Source organism: Corvus cornix, chromosome 2, assembly GCF_000738735.6.
Source record: "Corvus cornix cornix isolate S_Up_H32 chromosome 2, ASM73873v5, whole genome shotgun sequence".
NCBI lineage: Eukaryota > Metazoa > Chordata > Aves > Passeriformes > Corvidae > Corvus > Corvus cornix.
The window spans coordinates 17,165,974-17,190,824 of NC_046333.1; the positions used below are offsets into that span (position 1 = coordinate 17,165,974).

The 24,851-nt window shown below is 38.1% G+C and overlaps 1 protein-coding gene across 2 annotated transcripts in view; it reads left to right on the plus strand.

Moving 5' to 3' along the window:
• The window catches only part of PRTFDC1 (phosphoribosyl transferase domain containing 1), a 46,132-nt gene that overhangs the window by 15,201 nt on the left and 6,080 nt on the right, over positions 1-24,851 (plus strand). For both annotated transcript variants that reach the window (XM_039548507.1, XM_039548506.1), the window contains exons 4-7: positions 7,269-7,334; positions 22,583-22,600; positions 24,019-24,101; positions 24,505-24,551. In XM_039548507.1, the coding sequence (XP_039404441.1) occupies positions 7,269-7,334; positions 22,583-22,600; positions 24,019-24,101; positions 24,505-24,551 (214 nt within the window). The remainder of the gene's footprint in view (positions 1-7,268; positions 7,335-22,582; positions 22,601-24,018; positions 24,102-24,504; positions 24,552-24,851) is intronic.

Sequence of the window (24,851 nt, forward strand, 5' to 3'; positions counted from 1 at the left end):
TTCATATTAAGATCTGAAATGGGGCAAAATTAATTAAAAGAAGCCAGAGGGTTCTAATTTTTCTCAAGGAATTTGATGACTCCCTTTTACTGGCATCTTAAATGCTGTTTCTTAAAACAGATCATAACATGTGTAGTGCTTATGGAGTGTCACACCCCAGCAGGGCTGTAAGGCATAAACCAAAAGGGTTACTCTAAAGGAATACGGCTATAACAGGAACTCCTCTGTAATTGCAGTGCTGATCTGTGTGACAGATACAAAGTTCTTTTCCCTCCTCATTTGAAAGACAGAAGTTTAACAGAAGTTAAAATATTTAAATAAAGAAGAGACACTATAGAACAACCTTGCAAGAAAATTCACAAAGAATATGTGTGCTGTTAAAAGTTTCCAAGTTGTCATTAGCCAAGGGACTAAACACAGCGGTATGGGAGAGAGTGCTACTGAGTTGTGAGAGTCAACGATACACTAAGCTCAGGATTGCTGGAAGGGACTAAGCTTTTGAGGTTTTTATCAGACTCATCTTCTGTGAATTTGCTTACACCTATTTATCTGTTTTCTCAGCCTGTGGCTATTTGACAAAGTTCAAGATTTTTCTTCTATCTCCCTTTTATCACCAGATCCTAGGAACTAATGATAGTCAGGGTCAGAAGGTTAGCACTTTGTGCTTATTCTAGAGAAAGCTGTTTTCTCTTGTGCTTGCAGAATCCCCAAGTGAACAGGGTTTTTAGTACAGAGCTACAAACTCACTATATGATTTTTCACAATGTTCATGCACTTTTGATCATTAATTTACAACACAGTTTAAAAAATGGGATAAGATCGTACATGTGGATCTAGTAGTGTCCCAGCTGGCATGCTAAGATCCTCTGTTGAGGCTGGGAAACATGACTTCTAGTTCCATTGCTGTAATGTTCGTGCATTTAATGCTAAACAATAATTGGGCAAAAGACAGATACTCCAGTTATTGTGGACTTGAATCCAAACTGACATTTTCCTACCTGCGTCCACTATAGTTGGCCATAGCATGATTGATGACCTTAATGATTTTTGCATTACCATAGGAGGAGGAAGATTTTCCATACACTCTTTAGCTTATGGAGCCGAGGAGGAAAAGCATCCCAAGTCTGCTATTCCAAGAGTGTGGGCTGGTATTACGTTATTATCGCAAAAGGTAGAGACACCCTTAGCAATGCCTCCTGGCAGCCCAAAAGGAGTGCCTGAGTAGGATTATGGCAGTTCTGGAGGATATGCTTCCTAAATTTTTCTTTTACCTGTAAGTTTTAATTACTTGCTTCCCATCTCTGGAGAAAAATTATGTGCTATGAACCTCACCTTACATGGCTGAACAGCCATGTAAAACTGTTAGTACCTTTTCTGATGCTGGAACATACACAGATTAAATTTCTATGTTTTAAATATTATCTTAGAGAATAAAAATAAGATAGAGTACAAGGAAATCTCAGACTACAGTCTGTGGAAACTAACCTGAGTTTTGAGGATTTATTGTGTTTCTGATACACATACAAGCCAAAACCTTTGTTATCATATGTTCTTGATTTCAGTCCTTGCTGATCTTTTGAGTATTCAGGTGCTGTTTGTGCCATATGGTTATATGTAGTGCTGCAATCTTACTGCCTCATTCTTAAACAAAATAACCCATTTAGCCAATGCTAAGCAAGTATATAAAATTTACTTGCTAAATCAGAAATTCAAAAATGAAATAATTTATTGTCTAAAATCCTTAATAGCCAAGTTAACTGGTCTAAATTCTACTTCAATTTATGACAGTTTGGCCCTTTTTTAAGATACCTTACCTTCCTTGGATTAAATATAGAGAAGGCATGCAGGAGTCCTGGTACACAAAAAATTACTGAGTGTCTGAACAGATGATTGCAGACAATTCCATTGATTAAGTTTAATGACTTACTGTTTCCCAGAGTGTTGTTTAAGCTGAATGACCTGCCTTGCTTTTACAGTAGGGAAGAAACATACCCAGTTGTTACCACAGGTCAGCTGATAAGGAGTACCTTGCTGTCAGTAAGTTCATTGTTTGTCTTTCTCTGTCCAAAGCCAACTTCCTCATTGCAAAACTCTGGCCTTCCCTGGAACTGGATAGACTAGCCTGAATTTGAAGCAGTTCCAAAACTAAGTGGTGGAGCTTTTAGTTAAGGAATAACAAAAAGGAAGAAATAGAATAAAAAATAAGTAAATCTTCAAATGAGTTATATTGTAGATCTACTGCTACAGAAGTAAAATACGCCTTATAGTGTGGTAACTAGAACTCTGCTAGGTATACACCTACACCATTTTAAAATTTGCTATCATCTGTTACCCTGGCAATAGCAATAAGGCCAGTCTCAGTGCAGCACAGTCAGTGGTGTGGTCAGCTCAGGAAGGCAGCTTTAAAGCTTTCAGAGATCTACAAAGCTGTCAGTGCTTCAGTGCGCAGGTACCTGTACTTCCCTTGTGGGAAAGGGGATGTTCTGGCAGTGGGTATGTGCCAGTTTACTGGGTTCAATTCTCAACTGGCTCAGCATTGTTGGATTGTTTGCAAGGTATTCAAGGCACTTCTTAAAAATGTATCAGTGACCTGGCACTTGACTGTTTTGAATGTGGGTGTACCCCGGAGGTTGCAGACTTTGGTATACATTTGATTCTGGGGAAGGGAAGGCAAACTTTCCAGTCTTTACTGGGAAGTGATGCATATCATTCCCACTCATTTGCACAAGTCTCCAGCTTAACAGTACTTACTAGTTGCCCTCTGAACGTTGCTACTTAAGCCTGGATAGTCCTTTTAGCTGCCTGCCATGAAGACTGTGGCAGCTCATGTTCTGCACCCTAGAGGTCTTTTGTTCTTAGCTGTTGTTCTTGAGAGAAGAAACCCAAAATTGTATTGATTCAAGTGTACTGCTGCTTCTAAGTACAGCATCTTATGTACTACCACTCGACTTCTGCTGATGCACTGATATTTCATAGCCTATACTTTAAAAATCAGTTTGGCTTTACTTATTAGCCAAAATAGGTTAATATATCATGTAGATGCCATACTGATACTTCCCCAACTAACATATTCATATTTTGAAGTATGTCTCAGGAGTTGCAAAGCCATTTAGTTTTATACTAGGATCCAAGGGACAAGTGAATGGTCTGTCATTGACTTCTTTTTGGTCAAAACCTTCCTGGAAAACCCAGTTGTAGGAGATGGAATGATGGTGTGAAGTGAAAGAGCTGTTCTAATGGGAATTCTCAGGTTGGAGGATCTGCTGTATCACCCAAGGGGACAAAAGCAACATAGAACAGGCCTGGTGGTCACATTCTTTTTTGTTTTGAGTTTCCCTGATGAATTTTTTGAGAAAAAGGTAACCACATTTTTTTAAGAAATTCCATATGAACTCTGCAGACTGTAGTAATTAGATGTGTGATAATGACCTTGTGTCCATATTTCATAATTTAGTTACGCATTTAAACTGTTCTGTTAAAGCTACTTTTTGCCATGATTAAAGAATCTTTGTTTTACTGAGCCCAGTATTAATGTATTCCAGATTCTGTTTCTTCAGAAGAGTAACAGATGTTCACAGTTTGGTGCAATTTTCAGATGAGCAATGCTGTTTATAATGAATTTTCCCGAGACCACCCAACTCATTTCACTTGTAACTTGAACTATGTCCAAGTGTTGATCTCAGGAGATGTAAAAGAGATGTAATAATTCTGTGCCCCACCCAGTTCAAAATACATGACTTAGTATAGATGGAATTTAAATACGTATACTTCCAATCTACATAGAAAGCAAAAGTTTTATTTTGTATGCCATGAAAAATGGTGGTGGAAATAACATTCTTGCTTTAGTTCATCAAGTATTCCTAGAATTAAATAAAATTATACAACAAAGATGAACAAGTGAAAAACCACAACATAGCAATTAAAACCAAAGAAACTGAGATTTATCCTGGAAAATGCAGATTTATTAAGCACAGAAAAAAAATAGAAATGTAGTATTAACTATAGCTTGTGATAAGGTGTGGGGATGTGACACAACACATTGTGGTCTTGTCAGAAACAGCTGCAATAAATTTTGTGCTGCATTAACCAAAACATACTGTGATTTAGAGTTGTGTCTATCCAAGCCAATATATTTAGTGTCAAATAGTAAAAAAACAAAAAAAGAGTTGATAGAGTTTAGGGATTTTAGAAAGCAAGTATTGAGGAACTTTGGGTGACAGAAAGTGAAGCTTCAATTCATATTTCTGTATTTATAAGAAATCTCAGAGATTTGATTATATCAGCTGGAACAACTCCCAAAGGAAGAAAGAAGCTCTGAATGACTTAAGACCATGAAAATTCAACAAACAGTTCTGAATTGACATTAATTGGTAGTGAATGAAACAGATTTTTTTCTTTCCTGACATTCATTGTACTTTATGCTTAACATTTAGTTAGTGTTATTTTGAGATCATAAACTGAGAAGTCAGAAATATGCACTGCGAGGTTCCCATGGTAACCATAGTGTGCAAATTATCTATGTGAACATTATGATCAGGGTAATGTCACACTGTGGTATTGAGCCTTGCTGTTTGGCAGGTATGTATTTTACAACATGAGTTAAGTGATGAATGTAGATAGTTACAAATGGCATTAAAATCAATGATTTGAATTTATTTTTTTTTTTAACAAGAGAATTGCTCTCCAGTGTGGTGCAAGGAATTTCTTTTACTTTTTTTGAAAATACCTTGGCTGAAGTGTTCTGAGCTGTGTATAGAAAAACCATATAGAAAATGATATGGCTTTTAGGCACCATGAATACTCAGCCTTGTCCTCTGACAGCACTCGTTCTCCAGTCAGAACACCAGGATTTTCATAAATGTGTGCAGTTGTGTCCCAACAGCCATGTGTGAATGCAGAGATTGACGGAATGCTGTGATCCCCCTGCTCTCAATGGCTTTTGTGTTTGCTTAGCTGCTTGCCAGCAATGAAGATGCTATTTCAGCATCTTCCTTTCAGCTGAAGCCAGAAATACCAAATGCAAAGGAAACAGTGCTGCTGTGAATACTGTTGAAAGAGAGGGGTTTTTTTAGTGAAAATAAATAAATTCATTAATCATTGCACCTCACTGTTATCTTTTTTCTCGTTCTCTTTTTCAGCCAGCAGCTAAGGGCAAACTGCCTCTTCAGTAATTCTTGTGTGCTGGTTGCTAATGAAATTCTACACTTTCTCATTTGGAAATGAAAAAATATTTTGTCAGTGCCTTGGTTACACATGCTGTGGTAGATATTAGAAACAATCTGCTTTTTATAGTCTTATAATAGTCTTGACTTGAATACATCCCTGACTTTTGAAGAGTGACCTGTCTTGCTTTACAACAAAAGACTTACGCTTTTAAACCTGAACTTAAAATCTTCTCAATCTCCACTTTTTATTTAGTTTTAAAATAATCTTATGAGGAAAGCAGTTGCTTGCTTTGCTGTTGCTTGGGCTTTTTTTCTGTTTTTCTTTACAAAAGTAAAAGATATATTGAAACTTATATTAGAAGATGTATGGGATGTAACCTTCATTGCTGCTCTAGCCCTGTTTCCCAGGAAACGGATCAGAGCAGCATGAGATTTATCTAAAGCTCCCAGATCCAGTGCAGAAAAAGTGAAGGCAGGTCTAGAAACTGTCTTTTAAAGCTATGACTGCTAAGGACCTCTTACAAAGCTGTGGTGTGAGGGTTTTGTGGAGAGTGGAGTCTGAGCAAAAGCCAGGGAGCCTTTTGGTGGGTCTGCAGAATGCAAACTTGGAGAAATTCTCATCTGGGCAATTCTACAACCTTTACTTACAGTTACTCAGGAAGGCTATATTAACATAGGCAATCCATTCCCATGAGGACCACGAGTAGTTCCTGGGGCTGCCAGAATTGCTTGTGATCAAGCGTCTGCAAAGGTGCTTGGAAGTCCCTGAACTTCTGCCCCTGGGCTGTGAGCGTGGGCAGGTGCGGTTCCATCTGTACAGGGGGCAGCTCTGACCCTCCAAGTGCTGCCTCTGCTTGTCCTGCTTTGGGAGGGGAAGAAGAAGAGCTATAAACCCCTTAGTCCAGTAGATCTTTACCTACCTTGTAAGTCCTGAGGTCCACTATTTACCTGTGGAAAAACATTTCACTTCAAAGCACTGGATTTATGGAATAAAAGCAGAGTATTCAAGTATTGTGTTTTTGTCAGTTGTCTGTAATGGTGAAGCTTCCTGGGGTTACCAGTAAACCACAGTGTCACATTGTGGTACTGCAGCTACTATTAAAATTGGACTAATGCTATCTTCCTATGGGTAGGAAGATTAGATTAGCATATGCATCAATTTGGCAAAAAACCCACATGAACTATACTTATTTCTGCTCTTGCTTTTTCTGAAAAGTTCATATAGCCTGTCCATGACCATGTGTTTTTGAATTTGCTACCTTCTTTAAGGCCTCTTTTGTCTTGCCTTAAAAGTAGGGCATCCACGAGTCCCCCTTATGTGATCTTAACTCTGTGTTCCACTGATAATGAATTGGAGCTAGAGCTGGTTGAGAATTTTCCATCAGAAAAATTTCAACTAGAAATGTCTATAAAACAAATCCAGAAAAAAAAATCTAATTTTTTCAAAGAAATACCTTTTTTAATAGGAAAATCAAAGCATATTAATCTGTTGCATTTACTTCAACCTCATTTGCTATATTTCAGTAATTGACCTCAAGGATTTAATCTTTGAGTCAGTTGAAAAAGAACATGCAAAGCTCTGGAAACTGTATGACACACTGAAAATATTTTTGATAGTAAGTGATAAATTTTGCAAAACTTTTTTCCCCTGAAAAAGATGGAGTGAGTTCCTCCAAAAAGAGATTAGATGTGAGCACATTTAGCCTGTGTTTCCAAAAACTGCTCCAAACCAAGAATGTGCTTACAGGTGTTCAGTCAAGTGTTGAGATGCTCCTGTACTCCCATTTTGAAAGGGATAAATACGTTACTCAACACTTGTCATATTAAGAAATAGCAAGCAAGGGAACACTATTTTAAAAAGGAAGATGCACCCTTTTCTAGTCCTGTAAAGCCTAGAGTTTGATGTTAGCTTAAAAGCAACCTGGAGATGCAGGAAGCCACAGGAAGAAATGAGAGTGCGGGTTTTTTGTACACCAATACTAACAAGCATTAGAAAATAATCATAACCAAGACTAGTAATCAAGATTCAAAAAAAAGGTAACATTTATATTTTTATTTTATGCAGTTATAACCAATTTCAAAGTTCTATCTTTCTTCTTTCAGAATGATCAGTCTATGCAAGATATGCAGATAATGGGAGGAGATGATCTTTCAAAGCTGGCTGGCAAGGTTTGTTAATTTTAAATTTAAGAAAGAAAATAAATTCACTAAAAATACTTGAGAAAAGCTATGTAATTTTTGTCAGATACTAATACTGGAATCAAAGATATTTATTCTTCTGTATTAAATTGCTGTGATGCCATTGCTTTCAGATTGCAGATGCCCAAAAAGGTCAGAATGTAGCCTCTCCATCCTTGTGTAGGGATTTCCCAGTAGTTATATATGTACTACCAGCGAGATTGTGGGCAAAATGTTTCCCCTGAGCTTGTTTATGTCATGGAGCCTTGTTTTTTCTGCCTTCAATGGGTACATACAAGCAAACTGCATAGTGTGTATCCCTGTTGAATTCAGCATATGAGTTTAATACCATTTTGCCTACTGCACAGAATTAAGTTGTGGAACCTTTCACTCAGAGAAGCAGATGGGATTTTTTATTTCAGCATTAGGCTGGCTGTATGGCTGAATCTGCACTATGCTTGAGCATTGTGGTAAGGAGAAAGAGTGTTTTGAGGCAGTGAAAAGGCTATTTTCATCCAACCATGGTAATACAAAGCAGTACTTTGAAGAGGAAGGAAGGCTGATTTCATTAGGCAAATGGTCTGTGTGGCAAATGGTCAGAAAATGGATTCTTTACTTATGCATTAAGACAACATAATACTTATCTTGTTATTTGTACTGTAGGTGCAGTCACTGTTTTATTAGGTGGTTCTAGATAATACCAGTTTCTTCAAAGCACTCAAATGGAGCATTGGCAAACTCATTTGTTTTGTTGTACTATAGCACACAAGAAAAAGAAGAGAAAAGCTTAACTTTAAATATTTCATTTATATTAAATAGCTTTTGATGCAACTAGAACTGAAATTTAAAAAATGCTGTTATACTCAGAATATTTTAGTGATATATATGTACTCAATTTACACTTCTAAATACTCCTGCTGGATGTTGTTTCCAAATTACCACTAAAGCGTTAATCATATTCTGGGGAAATATTAATTAATTTGCTACTTTCTAATATTCAAACACTGGAGTTACCTGTTTTTCTATGATGATTTTGCATATGTTTATCTACCTCAGAGGCAGAACTGGCAGTGCACCTATTCATCTTACTTAACATTTATCTTTCCCAAAGTCCAAACACTTTCTAAACTTCCAGACCCAGCTCTCCTTCCCCATCTTCCAATCCCAAATGTCCTTGATTAATGGTTGCAGATATTAATATTATTTCCAGACATAATATTTTCAATATCATTTGAATTCACTGGGCAAAACATTATTTTTTTGCATGACTTTTGTGTATTTATCTGAGTCCACACGTGTATGAGAGAGAAGGAAGATTTCACCCTATTTAGTCCTGCTCTTACCAAAAATTAAGTAAATTGTTTTCGTACGATGAAAATCCTGGTAATCTTTTTCTCAGTGGCATGGCTCTCCGGTTCCTGGGTATGGAATGGGACACAAGATTTGGCTGTTGGGAGGCTAGGAGATACTCAGGGAGAAGACTGAGAAGCAGCATAGTTAGATTGCTGGGGAGGGAGGCTGGGCTCTTGGGTAGGTGGGAAGTGGCTGGCTTGGGAATAAAGGCGGTTGCTGCTCAGGAAGGGAGCCCGGTGCTGGAAGCTGGGTGTGGAGGCTGGAGCAGGGCCTGAGGGGAGAGCTGGGACTGCCGGGGGAGCAGACGCTCAAAGGCCTATTTGGCATTTGTTTGTGTGTGGGGCTGTCTGGGACACAGCTGATGTATGAATAATGAAATAGCATTTTCACTATAACATGTGAGAACAGGGTTCCCTTAAGACTTATTTTACTGTTTGAAAAGCTGGAATGCAAAGCTTAGGCTCAAATGCTCATGCTTACGTATCTAAAGTTGGATATGTGAAGGAGTGGCCTTACGTCCACAGATGCCAACTCCTCCATCTGTTGCTGACTTCAGCAGTTAGTGCAAGTATTCAGCACATTTTACTAATCAGCCATTTGTGGGCTGATTCAGAGCCTCCTACATCCTTCATCTTTCCTTGAAGCGTTTTTTAGTACCTCTCTTTAGCTGCTGGCTTTTAAAACTGCTGGTTCACTAACCATCCAATGTCACTGAGTGAATTAGTTGAAGACTTACTCATAGAATTCAACTTCCCTGCTATCGAGCAAGCTCTGTTCTTCCTCTGCCTGCTTGGAGTACTTAATAAGAAAAGATTGTAATTACATTGAGAATTTAATATACCATGTGAAATCCCATTAATTTACTGATCATGGAAGGTGTTTTCAAAAGCACCAGTGTGGGTTTGGAATATAAGTTCCATTAAGTTTCTGTAAAGTTGAAAAGCATCAATAAATGTAAACAGTTTTGAAACTTACAGACAAAAGATTCTGAGATTTTAATGTTGGACTGCCTTTCATTAAGTGATAATACCTGGAACCTCAGCTAGCCTATAATCTGAGTGAAGAACTAAGGCATGTTTGTGCTTTGCTGGTTATCGGAAAAACAGATTACTGACTGAACATACTGATATATAACTTCTTTTTTTTTTGCTGAGAAAGCTTAAACAAAGCAAAAAATTTTAAAAGCTAATTAAAAAGAGGCTGTTAAGGATAATAGGTCTTCAGAATAATATCTCCTCTGTACTTCTCTACTATATGCTTTTGTTTATAAAAATATTATAAGCCTAGCAAAAATGTATGATGACCCAAACAATGAAAAAGAGAAATATTATGAGAGTTAGCATACAGACCCAAACTGCCCAAATTGTTATCTGAAGAAAATCATCCCCCATCTGAAATTATTCTTCTGTGAAGAAGGTCACTGAGGCAAGAATGAAGTTTTCCGTGGCACGAATCATTGATTAATTATCAGAATGAATCCTGATATAGCTTAACACTCTAATGCTTTGTAACCATTTCTATCCAGAAAAATATAATTTAAAAATCTCTCTTTTAATCATGTAAGTAGTGAACATAAAGTTTCTCAGTATCTGATTTCATAGTTAAGTAGTTACTTAGTTTTCAATTACTTGAAAGCTGAAATGCTCACTTGGGTAAATTTATCATTAATGTTTGTAAAGAGGAAAACGTTTTGAAAAGGTGAGATAATTAATTACTGTTCAGAAATCTGTTTCACAGCAAGATGATAATGAAAATGTATGAAGATGACGTGAAAGAACAAACAATATAACCCTGCTTCATATCAATACTGTAACCATACTGTATAATACTGTAAAAATTCCTAACATATTTTCAAGTGTTTGTGACATTTGAACAAAGTAAATTTTAAAGCATCTAGAAACTTCAGTAGGTTCAGCTGTACCAGAGTCATGAGTACCACTGCCATTTAGCTCTTATATTTGTATGTATGTATGTTTTGTCTGAAGAGCTTTGGGGCTGGTTTTGTAGTCCAAAGTCTCCATTGACAGGAATCATTCTGTATATCACTCCGTATGTAAAATATGTCCTGTAACCTTTCAAAAAGCTCCTATACCACTTTGACTTGTCTCCTTGCAAATGAGACAAGTTAGATAAAATCTTAAATTCGAAGTTTATATCATTTTGCAGTTAAATACTAATTACAGTTGTATAATATATTTGATGTCAAAATCAGATCCATATATTACTGTCGTTGCCCCATTTCTGTATAGCATAGAATGTGAACAAAAATAATCATCATTAAGTTAATAAGAACTTCAAATTAAAACAGAGTAGTTTTACAGTTAGTACAATACAATTATGGAGCCAGTGAATTTCTGAAATTCTGTCAATGCTTATGTTCTGTATGAATTTCCCTTGTTCATATTAAGTACATCTTGTTGACAGCCAGTGTTTGTCATTTTCAGAGAAGTGTAGAAGGTAATAAATAGTCATCAAGAAAAAAGAAAGTGAGTATTTGTGTTTTCTCTGCACTTCATTGTGTTAGTTTGAGCACTCCATCATCACTCTCATGGTCTCCTAAAATGACTGATCAGCTCATACGAAAAAGAAGTTTCACTCAGAAGAATATATCCTCCATGTAGCATTCCTCACTTCCTTCTGGCAGGATTTGTGCTATAAAATCTCCAAAATTCCTTTGTATGTCTTGCCTAAATCAATTTATCCACTGTCTACCATTTTCTTGCCCAGCTTGTCATTTAGGAGGATGTTTCAGGAACATAAAGCATTCTTACTTTCTTTTCTTATGCCTCTCATTTCATTCCTATTTTACTGAACCATTTTCTATGCATGTTGTGTGCTCCAGAAACAGTTCTGAGAGCTGTTTCTCTATCATTCTCCTAAATATGTTAGCACTTCACTATTTAATAAACCATACATGTGGCACCTGTCTAACACAATGTTTTATTTTCTAGAATAATATACATATTATCCTCACCATTTCAAGTTTGTTTCTCAGAATTCTATTCAGTCTGTACTTCTTATATTCTCTCCATCAGTATTCACTGCCTTGGCTAATGTTGTGATTTCTTCCCCTATATGCATTCCTTTCCAGAGTAACACCCATAAATTTGCAGAAACAATAATGCCATTCTCTTTAGAACATTATGTACACGAGAGACAGTTTATATAACAATAAAGGTGTACAAGATTCACTATACACTTTGGAAATAGTCATGTCCCCCACTGACCTCAACATCTTACTTTATTCCTATCAGACATGCAACCTTGCCTTTCTCATCTTTTCAAAGGTTGATTTCATGTGTCTTGAAGCATTGCACATCTTCAGTACCTCTGCTTAACTTCCATCTTTAGTCACTTCTGTTGTTCTGTATTTTTTCTTAATTAGATTTGATACTGTCTATTCTTCTGACAGTTGCCATCCTTAACTGTTTTTCCAAAGCAAAATACACTATTTTTCCTTCTCCAAAGTCAATCACCTTTCTTTGCACTTGTTTCTTAGGCAATCTGTTCTGCTGTTCATCATTATTTTATTTTGTTGTTGCTGTTGTTCTGGAGGAAGGAAATTATAAAATAACCTTTACAGCCTTCCTATCCCATTTTTCACATGGGCTCTTCTCAGCCACTGTCTGCCTGCTTCTACATCATACCTGTTCATAATCCTATTCCACCTATGTCCAGAAAGTCCTCATCCAATTCCAGATGACCAGAAGACTGTACCTTTTCATACAAGTGAGAAAATGGGGACATGAGGCATTCCTGCATTACCTTTAGATTAATTATGGTAGTTTGTTCTACTTTTTATGTGCAACAGAAGGATGATGTGAAGATGGCTGCAAGTGGAACATGAGTGTGCACAGCAGTTGACACAATGCTCTCTAAGAACAAAGCATCAGGTCCTCCATTATGTCCCCTCCCCCTCTGTTAACTCTTGGAGATTCTGAACTTGTTTTACACAGTTTAAATAGCTGGAGTTTGTATACATGGACTCTTAACACATTAACTCATTTGCTCCCATCAGCAGCTGCTACTGACCAAACAAAGTGTCTGAAAAAAACCCATTTTTGAAATATATTTGTCCTTCCAAGTATGCTATAAGATGTGGATGAGCTCAGCAGAAAAGATGAAAATCAGACATATGTGACCTTTTCTAGAACCCCATTAAAAATTCCTAATTAGATGTCTCATTTTACAAAAGTCTTTAATATTATTTTCTGACACTGTGATGAAGTGTTAATATCTGTGGATTTCATTCCTGTGTGCATAACATGAAATTATTTCACTTCTCACAGGAGTCCTTGTAGCTTCTTTTGAACCTCTTCACTGAAATTTGATGCATTTTTCTTTAATTGTTATTTAATGGTGATTCTTCAGCTCTATGGCACTATCATAAAATGTCTTGTTTAACCAGTAGTACCTGAGGTTCCCCAAATACAATGCTAAGAAAGCAAGTACTGCATGTGTGATGAGTAAACTGATAAACCATTAAAAATTCAGTTTGAAGAATCACATTATTAATTTATATATTTCTAATGATACGGAGTACACATGAAAAGGTGTCTTCAGAAAGAATCTAACTGAAAATGCAGACTAGTGAATGGAAATTTAACTAAAGGGGATGAAAATACACTATATTATTGTTTTTTATCCCCTCACCACCATAGAACAAAACAAAAAAGGAAATAGAGATTGATAAAAAAGAGATTTTGTGGGGGGAAGGTGCTGGGAGTTTTGGGGTATTTTTACAAATATGCTTTCACTCATAGAACTGGACAAATAAAAGAACTCACCTTTTCCTGCAACTGTGTATTCATGTGTGCTTTGCAAGCTGTTGTAACTAACAATATGTTACAAGTACTCCCAAATGGTTTAAGAATAGTTCTATCCTAGAAAGAGACAGGAAGGAACTCAGGATATCAATGGGGACTTGAAGATAAAAGTATTTCCATCCATCCATATTCTGCCAATCTTGCCACATTAAGGTTCATTTTTTTCCCTTTCTTTTTTTCCTTCCCAGGACAGTTAATTGGCCTGATCACAAGCAGAGCTTTGTTTAGAGATTCCTTTATCTTAAGGCCCAAATTCATCTTGTCTGAACTTCTGGGTGATTAGAATGAATAGAATGATAATTGCTTCACTGTATCCACAGTGTATCTTTTGAACTACCAACAATTTTGATTTAGAGACTTGATGGAGAAGCTACCATATATCAGGCATGTTATACCAATAGTTAACTGTCATCACTGCTAAGATGGTGAACCTAATTTTCTCTTCTGAATGTGAACAGTTTTTTGTGTTTTGCTATTACCTCTTTTAATACCTTTGCCTACTGGATTGAGCAGTTTGCCATTATCAAATTTATATTGCCATATGGTTGCATATTTGCCTATCACACAGTCATTACTTAAGCTTCTTTTAGATAAACTAATCCATTGGGGAGCCTGCTGTACAGTACTGGCATACTGTAGAATGTAAATGAGACAAGGTTTGAAGGTGGAATTAACAACAGGAAATTAATAGTAGGCAACTGATATAGTTGGAAGAAATGAAATTTCAAGCATGTAGGTCCTTCTGTTGGTCTGAATAGAATCAGCAAACTTAAAGCTAAGTACAGGCTGGGAGAAACTCTTTATTTTAACCTAATGTGGTAATCAGACAATTTGGGATAAGAAAAGCAATTGCCCTACATAATCACCTGCCCTGTGGCCAGAGGGGCAGCTAAAATGTTAAGAATTCCTCTGAGCTAAAATAAGAGAGGAAATTATCAGCTGTGGAACACTGATAAATGAGTTGAAGGGCAGCTGCAGTGGAGGATTATAATGTGCTGTAAAGCCAGTATTTTATTCAGTCCATGATTTTGAGTGCATACAGCAGTTCTGAATTTTTGTTCCCAGGCTCAGCTGTTGAAGGTATTTTGTGTTCTCTCTGAGGCTGTGGGCTGAAAGGTCAAAGTTCTTTTGTGAAAAATGTTCCCCCACTGGGAAATGGACTGTTAATTAAATAAAAGCTATTACTTCCTGCTACAAACCTTACTTCACTCTAAGGTGGTTTTTTCAGCTCTCAAATTATTTTTCTTTTCTCAGTTTTAAGTTCTTTCTGTTCTTTTCTTTCTATTAAAGAAAAAAAAGTGTGTGCATGCTATTCCGCTGATTTTATGCTGAAACATTTAAGGAGAAAATATCCTCTTTATGTACCTACCTGATTTTCTTGCTATACAAGTGAGGGCTGAGTTTGTCTTCTTAGCTGTAGTATTGCATTAAATACAGTTGTTTATTTGATTACTTAAGTATGGTTTCAGCTTTCAAGGAAATACTCCCCCTTTCTAAATGTGCAACTTAGAATTTTTACCTTGTTCAAATTTCACATTTTATATTAATTCAAAGACACTGTTTTCCTCAAAGTCTTATTCAGTGCTAACTTCAAAGTATTATTATTTCATAGCAATTTTCCTTTGAAAACAGTCTTCTGAACGGAACATAAAATCCAAGTCTAGAAAAAAACCTGTTATTCTTTTCCAGGAAGATGAAAAATAACTTCCATAGCACTTACTACTGTCAGGCAGGAGGCATACATGCTCTCATTACTCTGCTTGGTCTTGTTAGCTGACATTGTTCCATTTATTACTGACCTGTGGGAAGGCAAACAATAGAAATGTATTGACTCAGTGCTGGAGTATCCATCTTATTTTAAGTGAGGATTTTTTTTACATGTACTGTAAAAACAACCTACTTTTTTGCAGTGTATAAACTTGTGTGGCTTTAAAAAGCAGTAAATGACAGATTTTCAATTTTTGTATGTTTTCTGTTCATTATTAAAAAAAATCAAAATTCACAGAGAATTCTCTTTAGCATGAGCGATAAATTCACATGCTCTACAAGGATTAAAAATTATTTCTTCTTTTTTAATATAGTACTAGTATTGTCAAAAAACTTCTTTTTTCAGATGACCCAAGACATGTCGCTATGGGCCATTTTCACTACTGTCTAGAAAAGAATATGGAAGTGCAAGTTTTATTTTTGTGCAGATCCAGCTCACACCACAAATATTATTTCTGCTCAGTTCAAATGATCACGTGCAGAGTTCCAAGCTGTGTGTGCCCTGATCACTCAAAACTGGAGAATTTTAAACTTCACAGCACCCCTTTGCATTCAAAACCACAGAGGACAATTTTAGGGCCACTGCTCTTTAATGTTTTTATAAATGATCTGGAGTCAGAAATCGAACGTACATTAAGAAAGTTTGCCAACGATACTAAAACAGGAGAGGCTGTGGACTCTCTCCAAGGTAAAGGGGCCTTATAGAGAAATCAGCATGGGCTGGAGAACTGGGCAATCCCCAATCGTATGGAATTTAACAAGATTCTCCACCTGGGACAGGGTAATCCCTGTTAAGACATACAGATTGGGGGTGAGAGGCTGGAGAGCAACACCATGTAAAGGGACCTGGGGGTCCTGGTCCATGGCAGGTTGAACATGAGCCAGCAGTGCCCTGGCAGCCAGGAGGGCCAAGCGTGTCCTGGGGGGCATCAGGCACAGCATCGCCAGCCGGGCAAGGGAGGGATTGTCCCACTCTGCTCTGCACTGGGGTGGCCTCACCTCGAGTGCTGGGGGCAATTCTGGGTGCCACAATGCAAAGAGGACTTCTGACTATCAGAGTGTGTCCAGAAGAGGACAGCCCAGTTGGTGCAAGGGCTCAAGGGCAAGACTTCTGAGGAGTGGCTGAGGTCACTTGGGTTGTCTAGCCCAGGGAAGTGAAGACTGAGGGGTGCCCTCATCACAGCCTAAAACTTCCTCAAGGGGAGCAGAGCACAGGGCTCTCTAGTGACCAGCAACAGGACATGAGGAAATGTAATGAAGCCACATCAGGGGAAGTTCAGACTGGACATTAGGAAAATGTTCATCACCAAAAGGCTAGTCCAGGGCTCCCCAGGGAAGTGGTCAGGGTCTGAAGTGTGTCAGAGTACCAAGAAGCACCTGGTCAATGTTCTTATTCATATGGTTTAGTTTTAGGTAATCCTGCAAAGAGCAAGGAGTTGGACTTGATGGTCCTTATGAGTTCCCTTCCAGCTTGAGATATTCTATGACTCTATATTGCACCAGCCTACCTTCTGGCAGCTACCTGGTAAAAAAAGGTGTAAACAAAGAATGGATCACAGTCATCCAGATCTATCAGCTCCCATCCATCCCTCTGATCCACCAGCAATGGAAGCTGATTCTTTTGCAATGTTGGTTCTTTTGCAGTGACTCAATAGGAAGGTGTTTCATTCTCTGAGAGCCAGCATCCTTTTTTATTTGGACTATGTATGAAATCTTTCCAGGACATATTTTTAAAAACTGACTGTACTCTGTCTCACTGTAAGATATATTAATGCCATTATTAGATTTCTGGATGTACTTCAGAGATTGTATTGGTGAAGATGGCTCTACTCAGAAATTAAACCATCTTCAGTCTAGTCGACATGTCAGTAAACATCCCTATTTCCTGTTCTCTGGGTTTCAAAAGTAGATAGAATCCAGAAGGCTGGATTAGTTTTCTTTTCATGTGGTTGCCTTCTTTGTAATTTCCTCAAATATATCTGAAAGGACAAAACAGTCTTGATCTGTGTGGTACACGAGCTCCAAACACACATACTTGTGAAAAGTTATTTTCTTTAGTGTCCTTTAGCTTCTTCTTTATCCAGCCATCAGTTACTGCTGCAGCACCACAAACTCATGAGTTTTACTAGTCTCCTGTGCACCACCTCACGGGTGGTTTTCACAGAAAAGCTGAATAAGGTCTTCCACATAACTGACCTTTCAAAAGAGATGCTGGATGCAGCCAGCTGTGCTTTTAGGATGATGCTGACATTACTAATAATGTACTAATTTGTTGTATCCATTGCATTCTTCTGCCATCCTCTGCTATCCACCTGATCAAGGATAAGCTAATCTATTTCAACCAGTTTTAGTTAGACGTCACCACTATCTAGTCTTGGACACTGTATATCAAAACGTTTCTTGGCAGTTTGTAGTTTGTTCCTCTACTACTCTGCTATACCATCCCTTTTCTGAAATCTATCTGTAGACTGCTTCAACAGTAGAAAGGCAGGGGATAGGCAGCAAGACAGTCAGTTTCCCAGCACATCACATTATTTTGTAGGAGAGGGTTTGTGGTACCAGAGGATTGGAAACCACTGAATGTCTTCGGTCTTAAGCAGCAGTTAATGACTGAAAAGTATGGTGACTTTAGACACAGTAACCCTGAATAATGAAAACAGAGATTAAAGTATCACTCTGAACAGTTAGGATGCCTGCTTACTTATAGTTACAAAATGTTTTCATATCTAAATATTTTATAGTGGCTTTTCAACTACAAAGTCCTTACATACAGGATTTCTCCATAGTACAGAAAATCCTCATCAGTGTTTTGGAAATAATGAGAATGTGCATAATACAAAACAGCATCTGTGTTTTCTGGCCTAGACAACTTACAGGAACTTCAAAGGACCAAATTTCCCAATGTGTATGATTCGCAACAGTTGGACTCCTTGACTCTATGGATGAGAGACAGAGTCCACCAAAATCCTTCCTTCTCAAGTTAGTCAATAAATATGAGATCTTACACTTCAGATGAAGTCATGTGCAGATGACTGTTACTCCTGTAGCCAGACAAACCTTTCAGGCATGTCTGGATCCACATTAATCCTCTTTCCTTCATATGAGTCATTTGTGATACTGAAACACAGACAAGATTAAATTTCTATTAGACAGATGTGTAACAGGTTGGAAAGCTGTTCTCAAGAAACAGTTAATTATACTTCCCTGTCAGACAAGATGCATTAAAGCACCCTCTCCAGGGACTATACAATATTTAATTCATGATTGAAAAGATGGAATTAGCATTTAATAGTACTCATACTACCTGGAAAAATACAAGATATTATGATCTTAAGAAATTATTTTAAGAATTTGTTTCAAAGAATGACATGTAATGACAATAAAGACATATACCAACTTCTGTGTTTATACAGAAGTAATCTTTTGCATAAATGCAAGTGAGGGAGGACTGACTCAGCAACAGTCCTGGAGACAATAGGTGAATCACAAGTTGCACATGAGACACCAGTAGATTTTTATAAAGGATGTAACTATTGTACTAGGATATATAGAAAGGAGGATTATTTATGAAGCATACAAAGTGGTTCTTTTATTCCTCTCGACACTGGAAAAGACTTCTTTCTGGTTTGGAACACCACAACTGGGGAAGGATTCTGACCAACTGGACAAATTCCAGAGGAGAACAAAAGAGTGATCAGAAAGCTAGGAAATATAACTTGTGAGAAAATGTTGAATAAAACAGGTTGTTTAATCTGAAGAAGAGGAAACTGAGGAAATATCTTTCAAATATAGAAGAAAAAAGAGAAGAAAACAAAGCTTTTTCCGTGTTCTCTTCAAAACAATTTCAGGCCAAATATCAACAGAAGTTTTCTAATTGTATTTTTGCTCTTAGATAGTGAGGTATTGAGACATTCCCTGGGGAGGTTCTGAAGTACTCATTGTGGTCTATAAGAGATTAATCAGATATCTGTGAGGGATAGTTTAAAATTTCTTCTGTAGGCCAACAGAAGATGATCTTTCATGGTCTCTTGTACTAGTTTGAAAACAAACCAGTGGGAGGCACCAAGTCAGAATAACAATTTAATGGGGAAGTTAAAAAAAAGAAAAGAAAAAAACTAAAAGAAAACAATGGTTCAAACTGACAGAGACAAGGTACAACCTGAGTCCCTGTTAGGCAGGGTGGTGGTAGCAGTCTGATAGAATGGTGGCTGCAGTCCTTCAAAAGTGGTGATCCTGTAGAAAAAGGGTCTGCTCTTCCTCAGAAGGTCCAGTGGTGGCTGTGTAGCTCCTGTCCTCTGGAAATCCAGTAGAAAGGTTTTCTCTGGTGTTCAGAATCTCAGATTATATCCACGATGGGATGCTTGGTTCCTCCCTCTGGGTGGAGCATCTCACAATGGGGTAATGAGTCATGAGGCCAAGTGTTTATTAGGCTCATTAACAGAAGATAGTCTGGAGGGAGTTATCTATGAGTCATGTGGCAGGACAATGATGGGCCATTAACAGAAAGATAGTCTGGGGGGAGGAGGCAAGGAAACACTGCCCCACCTGATTTCAACAGCTCCTGAGGATGGTAATGGAATACACTGCAACCCAGGACATCTCTTCAGACCCATTTTCTATTAATGTCTATGATTTTTTTCTCACAAGTTAAATAGTAAGGTCTACTGCTCCCTATTGGTTAACCCAACTTCCATGGTCAGGGAGGCCGCTCCCCTCATTCTGTTCAATTTTGTGATTTCCACATGTGAGCAAGCAAAAGAATCCCTACTGCCGATCTTGACAGAATAGCTGAAGCAACTGTGGTAGCAAAGAAACCTATTTGTCTGTCAATGAAATGTCCCAGGACTTTGCTTTTTCTCCATCTGTCACAGTGTACTAACAGGTGCACTAATAGATGCCAATGGCCATGACCTGTGTCTCTTGGGGCCTCTACTCACACCTGTGGGCACAGGAACACCAGCTCAGCCCTGGGCTCTTAATCCATGCCTGATCTGTGCTGTGTGGGTAGTGACCTTCAGCTCAGCTACAGCCAAACCTGTACCTTACTGAAAACACTGACTCAGACCCTGACACATCGACTAACTTTGTTGAACCTGTCTCATCGCTATGGATCTGCCTGGAGATCCATGGGCTATGTGTGATCACTGGGCTTGGTACTAAAAGAGTTCATTTCCATCTTTAGTTCTGGTGAAGTTCTTTCCTTGTCAACTCTTCTGCTATCTCCCTATATGATGTATCTATATGTGTGTATGTATGTATGTATGTATGTATGTATGTACATGGGGGTGTGTGCGCACGTGCGTGTGTCTGTGTGCAAACAGATCAATATTTATGTGTATCACTAGCTGCACAAGTTCTTTGGGGGTGTTTAAGCCATTACTGCTGCACATTATCTTCAGGTGTCCACTGACTGAATCAAGTGATTTCCTTATGCCTCAGATCCAGGTGTCCTGAGTTAGTCTTCAGAAGTGTTTTTCCGACTTAGGACTTCACACAGGAAGCCAGATGAGAACCAAATTGATTTTGGATCCAAATGGCTTCCTTCAAAAAAATGTGTTCCTACACACTTGTCATAAGCTTCTCCTGAAGATGGTTTTGGTCTCTTCATCTTATCTAGACAACTGACATCCATTCTTTCTTGAAGGGAGAAGTTTCTAGAGGCAAGGTGTCTTCAGACTTTTGTTGTTAAGAGGCTTTTAACTTTTTGCCTTCGCAGGACTAGGTGTTTGAGATCCAAAGTTGTTTGTGTCAGCAGCTGAGAGGTTGAAAGTCAGGAGTGCCAAGCAGGATAACCACCAGTGAAACCTGTTATGAAAACACCAAAAAGGAGCCTCCCTCCAAGATTAATATACATTCCACCAGAGCTCAGTCTAAATTAGTGGCTTTCTTGAGTGGTATCTCCATTGCTGACATTTGCTCAACTGCTACCGGGAGTTTCCTCCACACCTTTACCAAGTGTTTTGCCATTTCAGAAGCATCCAGGTATAATACAGTGTGTGGTAACATGTTTCTTCAGTGCTTGATGCATGAAGTATGGCATATCTCCCTACCAAGCACTGTGAGTGTTAGGAAGAGCTGCAGTATGAATATATATATGGGTAATCTATATTAATAATTTCTGGTTTGAAGATTAAAATTTATTTGCATATCAGTTAATGAAGCTGTTAAAGGTGTGCTGGTTGTGAGCATGCTCCCTTCACACTCATTCTGTGTGTTTGAGTGTCTCTTACAACTCTCAACTTGGGTTTCTGTTATGGAACAGGAAGTTAGACAGTCTCCATGTTATGTACGTAGCAAAGCCAACAAGCCTGATAGAAAGGAAGTGGAATGTAAACTAGGCTGGTGGATACTGCATGGATACGGAACTATGTGGTCTCAAGGTTTTGCAGGACACACAGTGTGCACATGCATCTAAGATGTATACATTGATAGATAGATAAAGGTATTTGTGAAATAACTTTCCTCTTGCTACTGCAGGTTTCACTTCAGAAAGTAGATCTTAATGCAAGATTGTAAGAGTCCATCCTTTTGACCATGCGTATCATCACGCCTACTAATAAACAGGTTTTTATTTCTTCTAATAACGACATTACATCTTATTATTGCTTTTAGTAGAAGAGCAGAAGTCTCCTTAGACATTGTAATTCCTGGAACTGTGATGAACCATTTCAGCAAATAGATTCAGCCTGTGTGATGATACTGTCATAAAGCTTGACATCACTGCTCTTGGCTGGCCCACTCCCCTTCCCTTCAAATAATACTTATTTCAGCAGCAGTATCTGAAGAGAAAGAGGGTGCTTCACAGTTTGAGAGTGGGTGTTACAACTTGGCCTGTAATCCTTTACTATGAGGTTGCTGGGGTGTGGGTGGAGGGAGGAAGACCATTTATTTCAGAGAAAGAATATTATTGCTGTATGGTCATATTAACATTGGAAATAGTATTTAGTGAACTATAGAGTACACTGTAGTACACAGCTAGAGACACTGGAATGAAGTGAAGCTCATCCTATTTGGACTTCTTCCATCTTATTTTATTTTCCAAAGCTACATCTGTTCTTGGACAAAGAGGATAATCTAGACAGAGCTGAGTTAAGTTGTGGTCCCTGATTGCAGGGCTTGCTCTTATGGCTGGCTCTTTTTCAGGGCACAAAAATGAAACAGGAAACTCCTTGTGTCCTACTGTGTTGTACATATGCACATGGACCTATCTCTTAATTTCCATTTTTTAAACATTTGTTTCTTTTACTATGTGAATATTGTGTAATTGTATTCATTTTTGTTTGTTTCTTCCAGAATGTTCTAATTGTGGAGGTAAGCTGGATGCTTATGTCATATTGTACTTAGATAAAGTCACACAGTCAAATTATGATTGGCTGTTCAGTTTCTAAATACTGTCTATGTTTACACTTTTTTGCTGGGAGGTGGTAAAGAAGGAGAGGGGTTGATTTGCTTAATGGCCTCTCAGTCTTTTTGCAACTGCATGACAGATCAAACTACATTGCTGTCACTCTAAGTGGTGCTCTGCCTTGTGATACACAGGAGTCTTTGTTTCTGCATAATTTGATTTTTTCTTTCTATGGTTTCATCAACCCCTGTTCTGCAAGTTGTTCTGTTCCTCAGAGGACAATGAATCAACTGCAGTGATGCCCTGCGTTTCTCAGGTGCATGACTTTGAAATAGTGGCCCTGCATATGCTTTACAGCCCCCGGGTTGTTCACAGTCTGGCTGGGCGTGTCAGTCATTCCCTCAAGTCCCCCTGGCTCCTGCATCCAACTCTCCACCCAGCAGTGTCCCTGAGCAACAGCCCATCACAGAGCTGGGGCTGATGTAAGTCAACAGTGTCCAGTTATAGAGGGAAAGAATGTGTCACCTCACTGGTGCTCCAAATTCTCATATGATTAATATAGGTAATTCTCTTTGAAAATGTTGGGTAAGCAACTGGGACAGCTAGAGAGCACATTAGGATCTGCCTGGCATTTCAGACCCAGTCTACTTGTGTGGGAAGTAAGCTGGACAGTGTAATGAACTGTATAATGTTGGAATTTCTTTTCTTAGCAAAGGATGGAAAAAAAGCCATCGGCCACAGAGATGACTGGTTACCTGAATAGCTGCTAAGAGCTCCATATTTACTCATTCTAACTGCTTTAACAGAAATTAAAAATGTCCACAGCAAATTTTGTTAATGGTATTAAAAAGAGACAAGATGTTGCTAATCCACCCCCAGAGTTCAGGATCAACAGCTGCTCTCCATGGTCAGTTTTATAGCTAGGTACCTACTGAGCTCACTGAGATGATATTGGGTATGGCAGCTGTGGAGAAATCACATTTGTACTGTGCTAATAAAACAACAAAAAGGGCAGATTTAGTCCTGACATGGAGACATGTTGATATACTGTGATCTTGAGCGTAATATGAAAAGTCTAATCCCTGCATCCTTGCAGTGCCCAGTAGAGTCATTTCCAGTCCCGTGTTACATCCCAAGTACTTGCAACATAGCTATTTTCAAGAGGAAGTGGACAGTCCTTAAACTGATAATTTTATTAATAGAAAGTGCTTGCTTCAAAGAGTGTAAGCTCAGTTAAAACCTTTTTTGGATGTGGTTTACAATGCACTGGAAAAATAAATCATCTCTACAAAATAAGAATGTGGAACTGCTCAGTCATTGTCCAGATTTCCTCCTTTCAGCTTTCCTTTATGCTTTACTTACTTTATTTTTCTTGTTTTATAAGGATATTGTTGGAACTGGCAGGACCATGAAGGTTCTGCTTAACAATATAGAAAAATACAAGCCCAAAATGATTAAAGTAGCAAGGTGAGTAAAACAATCACAAAATTTTGTAATTAATTAGTCTGGTCCAGCATATTTTTCAGTGTAGGTTCCCATTCAGAGATCCTGCTTTAATTTGATGCTGCAGTATCAAGGAGAGCTGTGCAGAGGAACTGCCTGAATCATTAAGGGGAGGGTGAAGGAAAGGAGGGGAAATGCTTTTGTATTGTTCTCCCTTGGTGATGACCCTCCAGCCATTTCAAGACTGGCACTGATGGACTTGGGAGGGGAATACATCCTCCTCTTCCCTGCAATCAGGAAGAGAAGCAGAACAAGAACAGGGATTCACATGGCTCAGAAGATTTTTTGATAAAGGGAATAGTATTTGTGTGTGTTATTCAGTTACATATGCAGATTTAAATGGGGTTTATTTTATTTTTAATTATAGTTTGTTGGTGAAAAGAACATCTCGGCCTGATGGGTACAGACCAGATTGTAAGTGTTCTGAAAAATCTCTACTTGACAGTAGAAGAAATTACTACTACTTTGTCACTTGCCTTTCATAACATTCTGTGGACTGTAATAACTTGGTAAAATACTAAGTTGTCAATGACCCAGTTGTCAATGGGTCTATGGGATGCAATGGAAGGATTCGTATAATTGTCATTTGGAAAGCCTACCCTACTTAGGTTTTCTGCAGAATACTAACTTTACTGGGAAATTTCAAAAGGGTTTAATTTTATCAGTGAAAGGTGAGTGTTTTATCTTCTGTCTCTGACAAAAAATGTTGAAGAG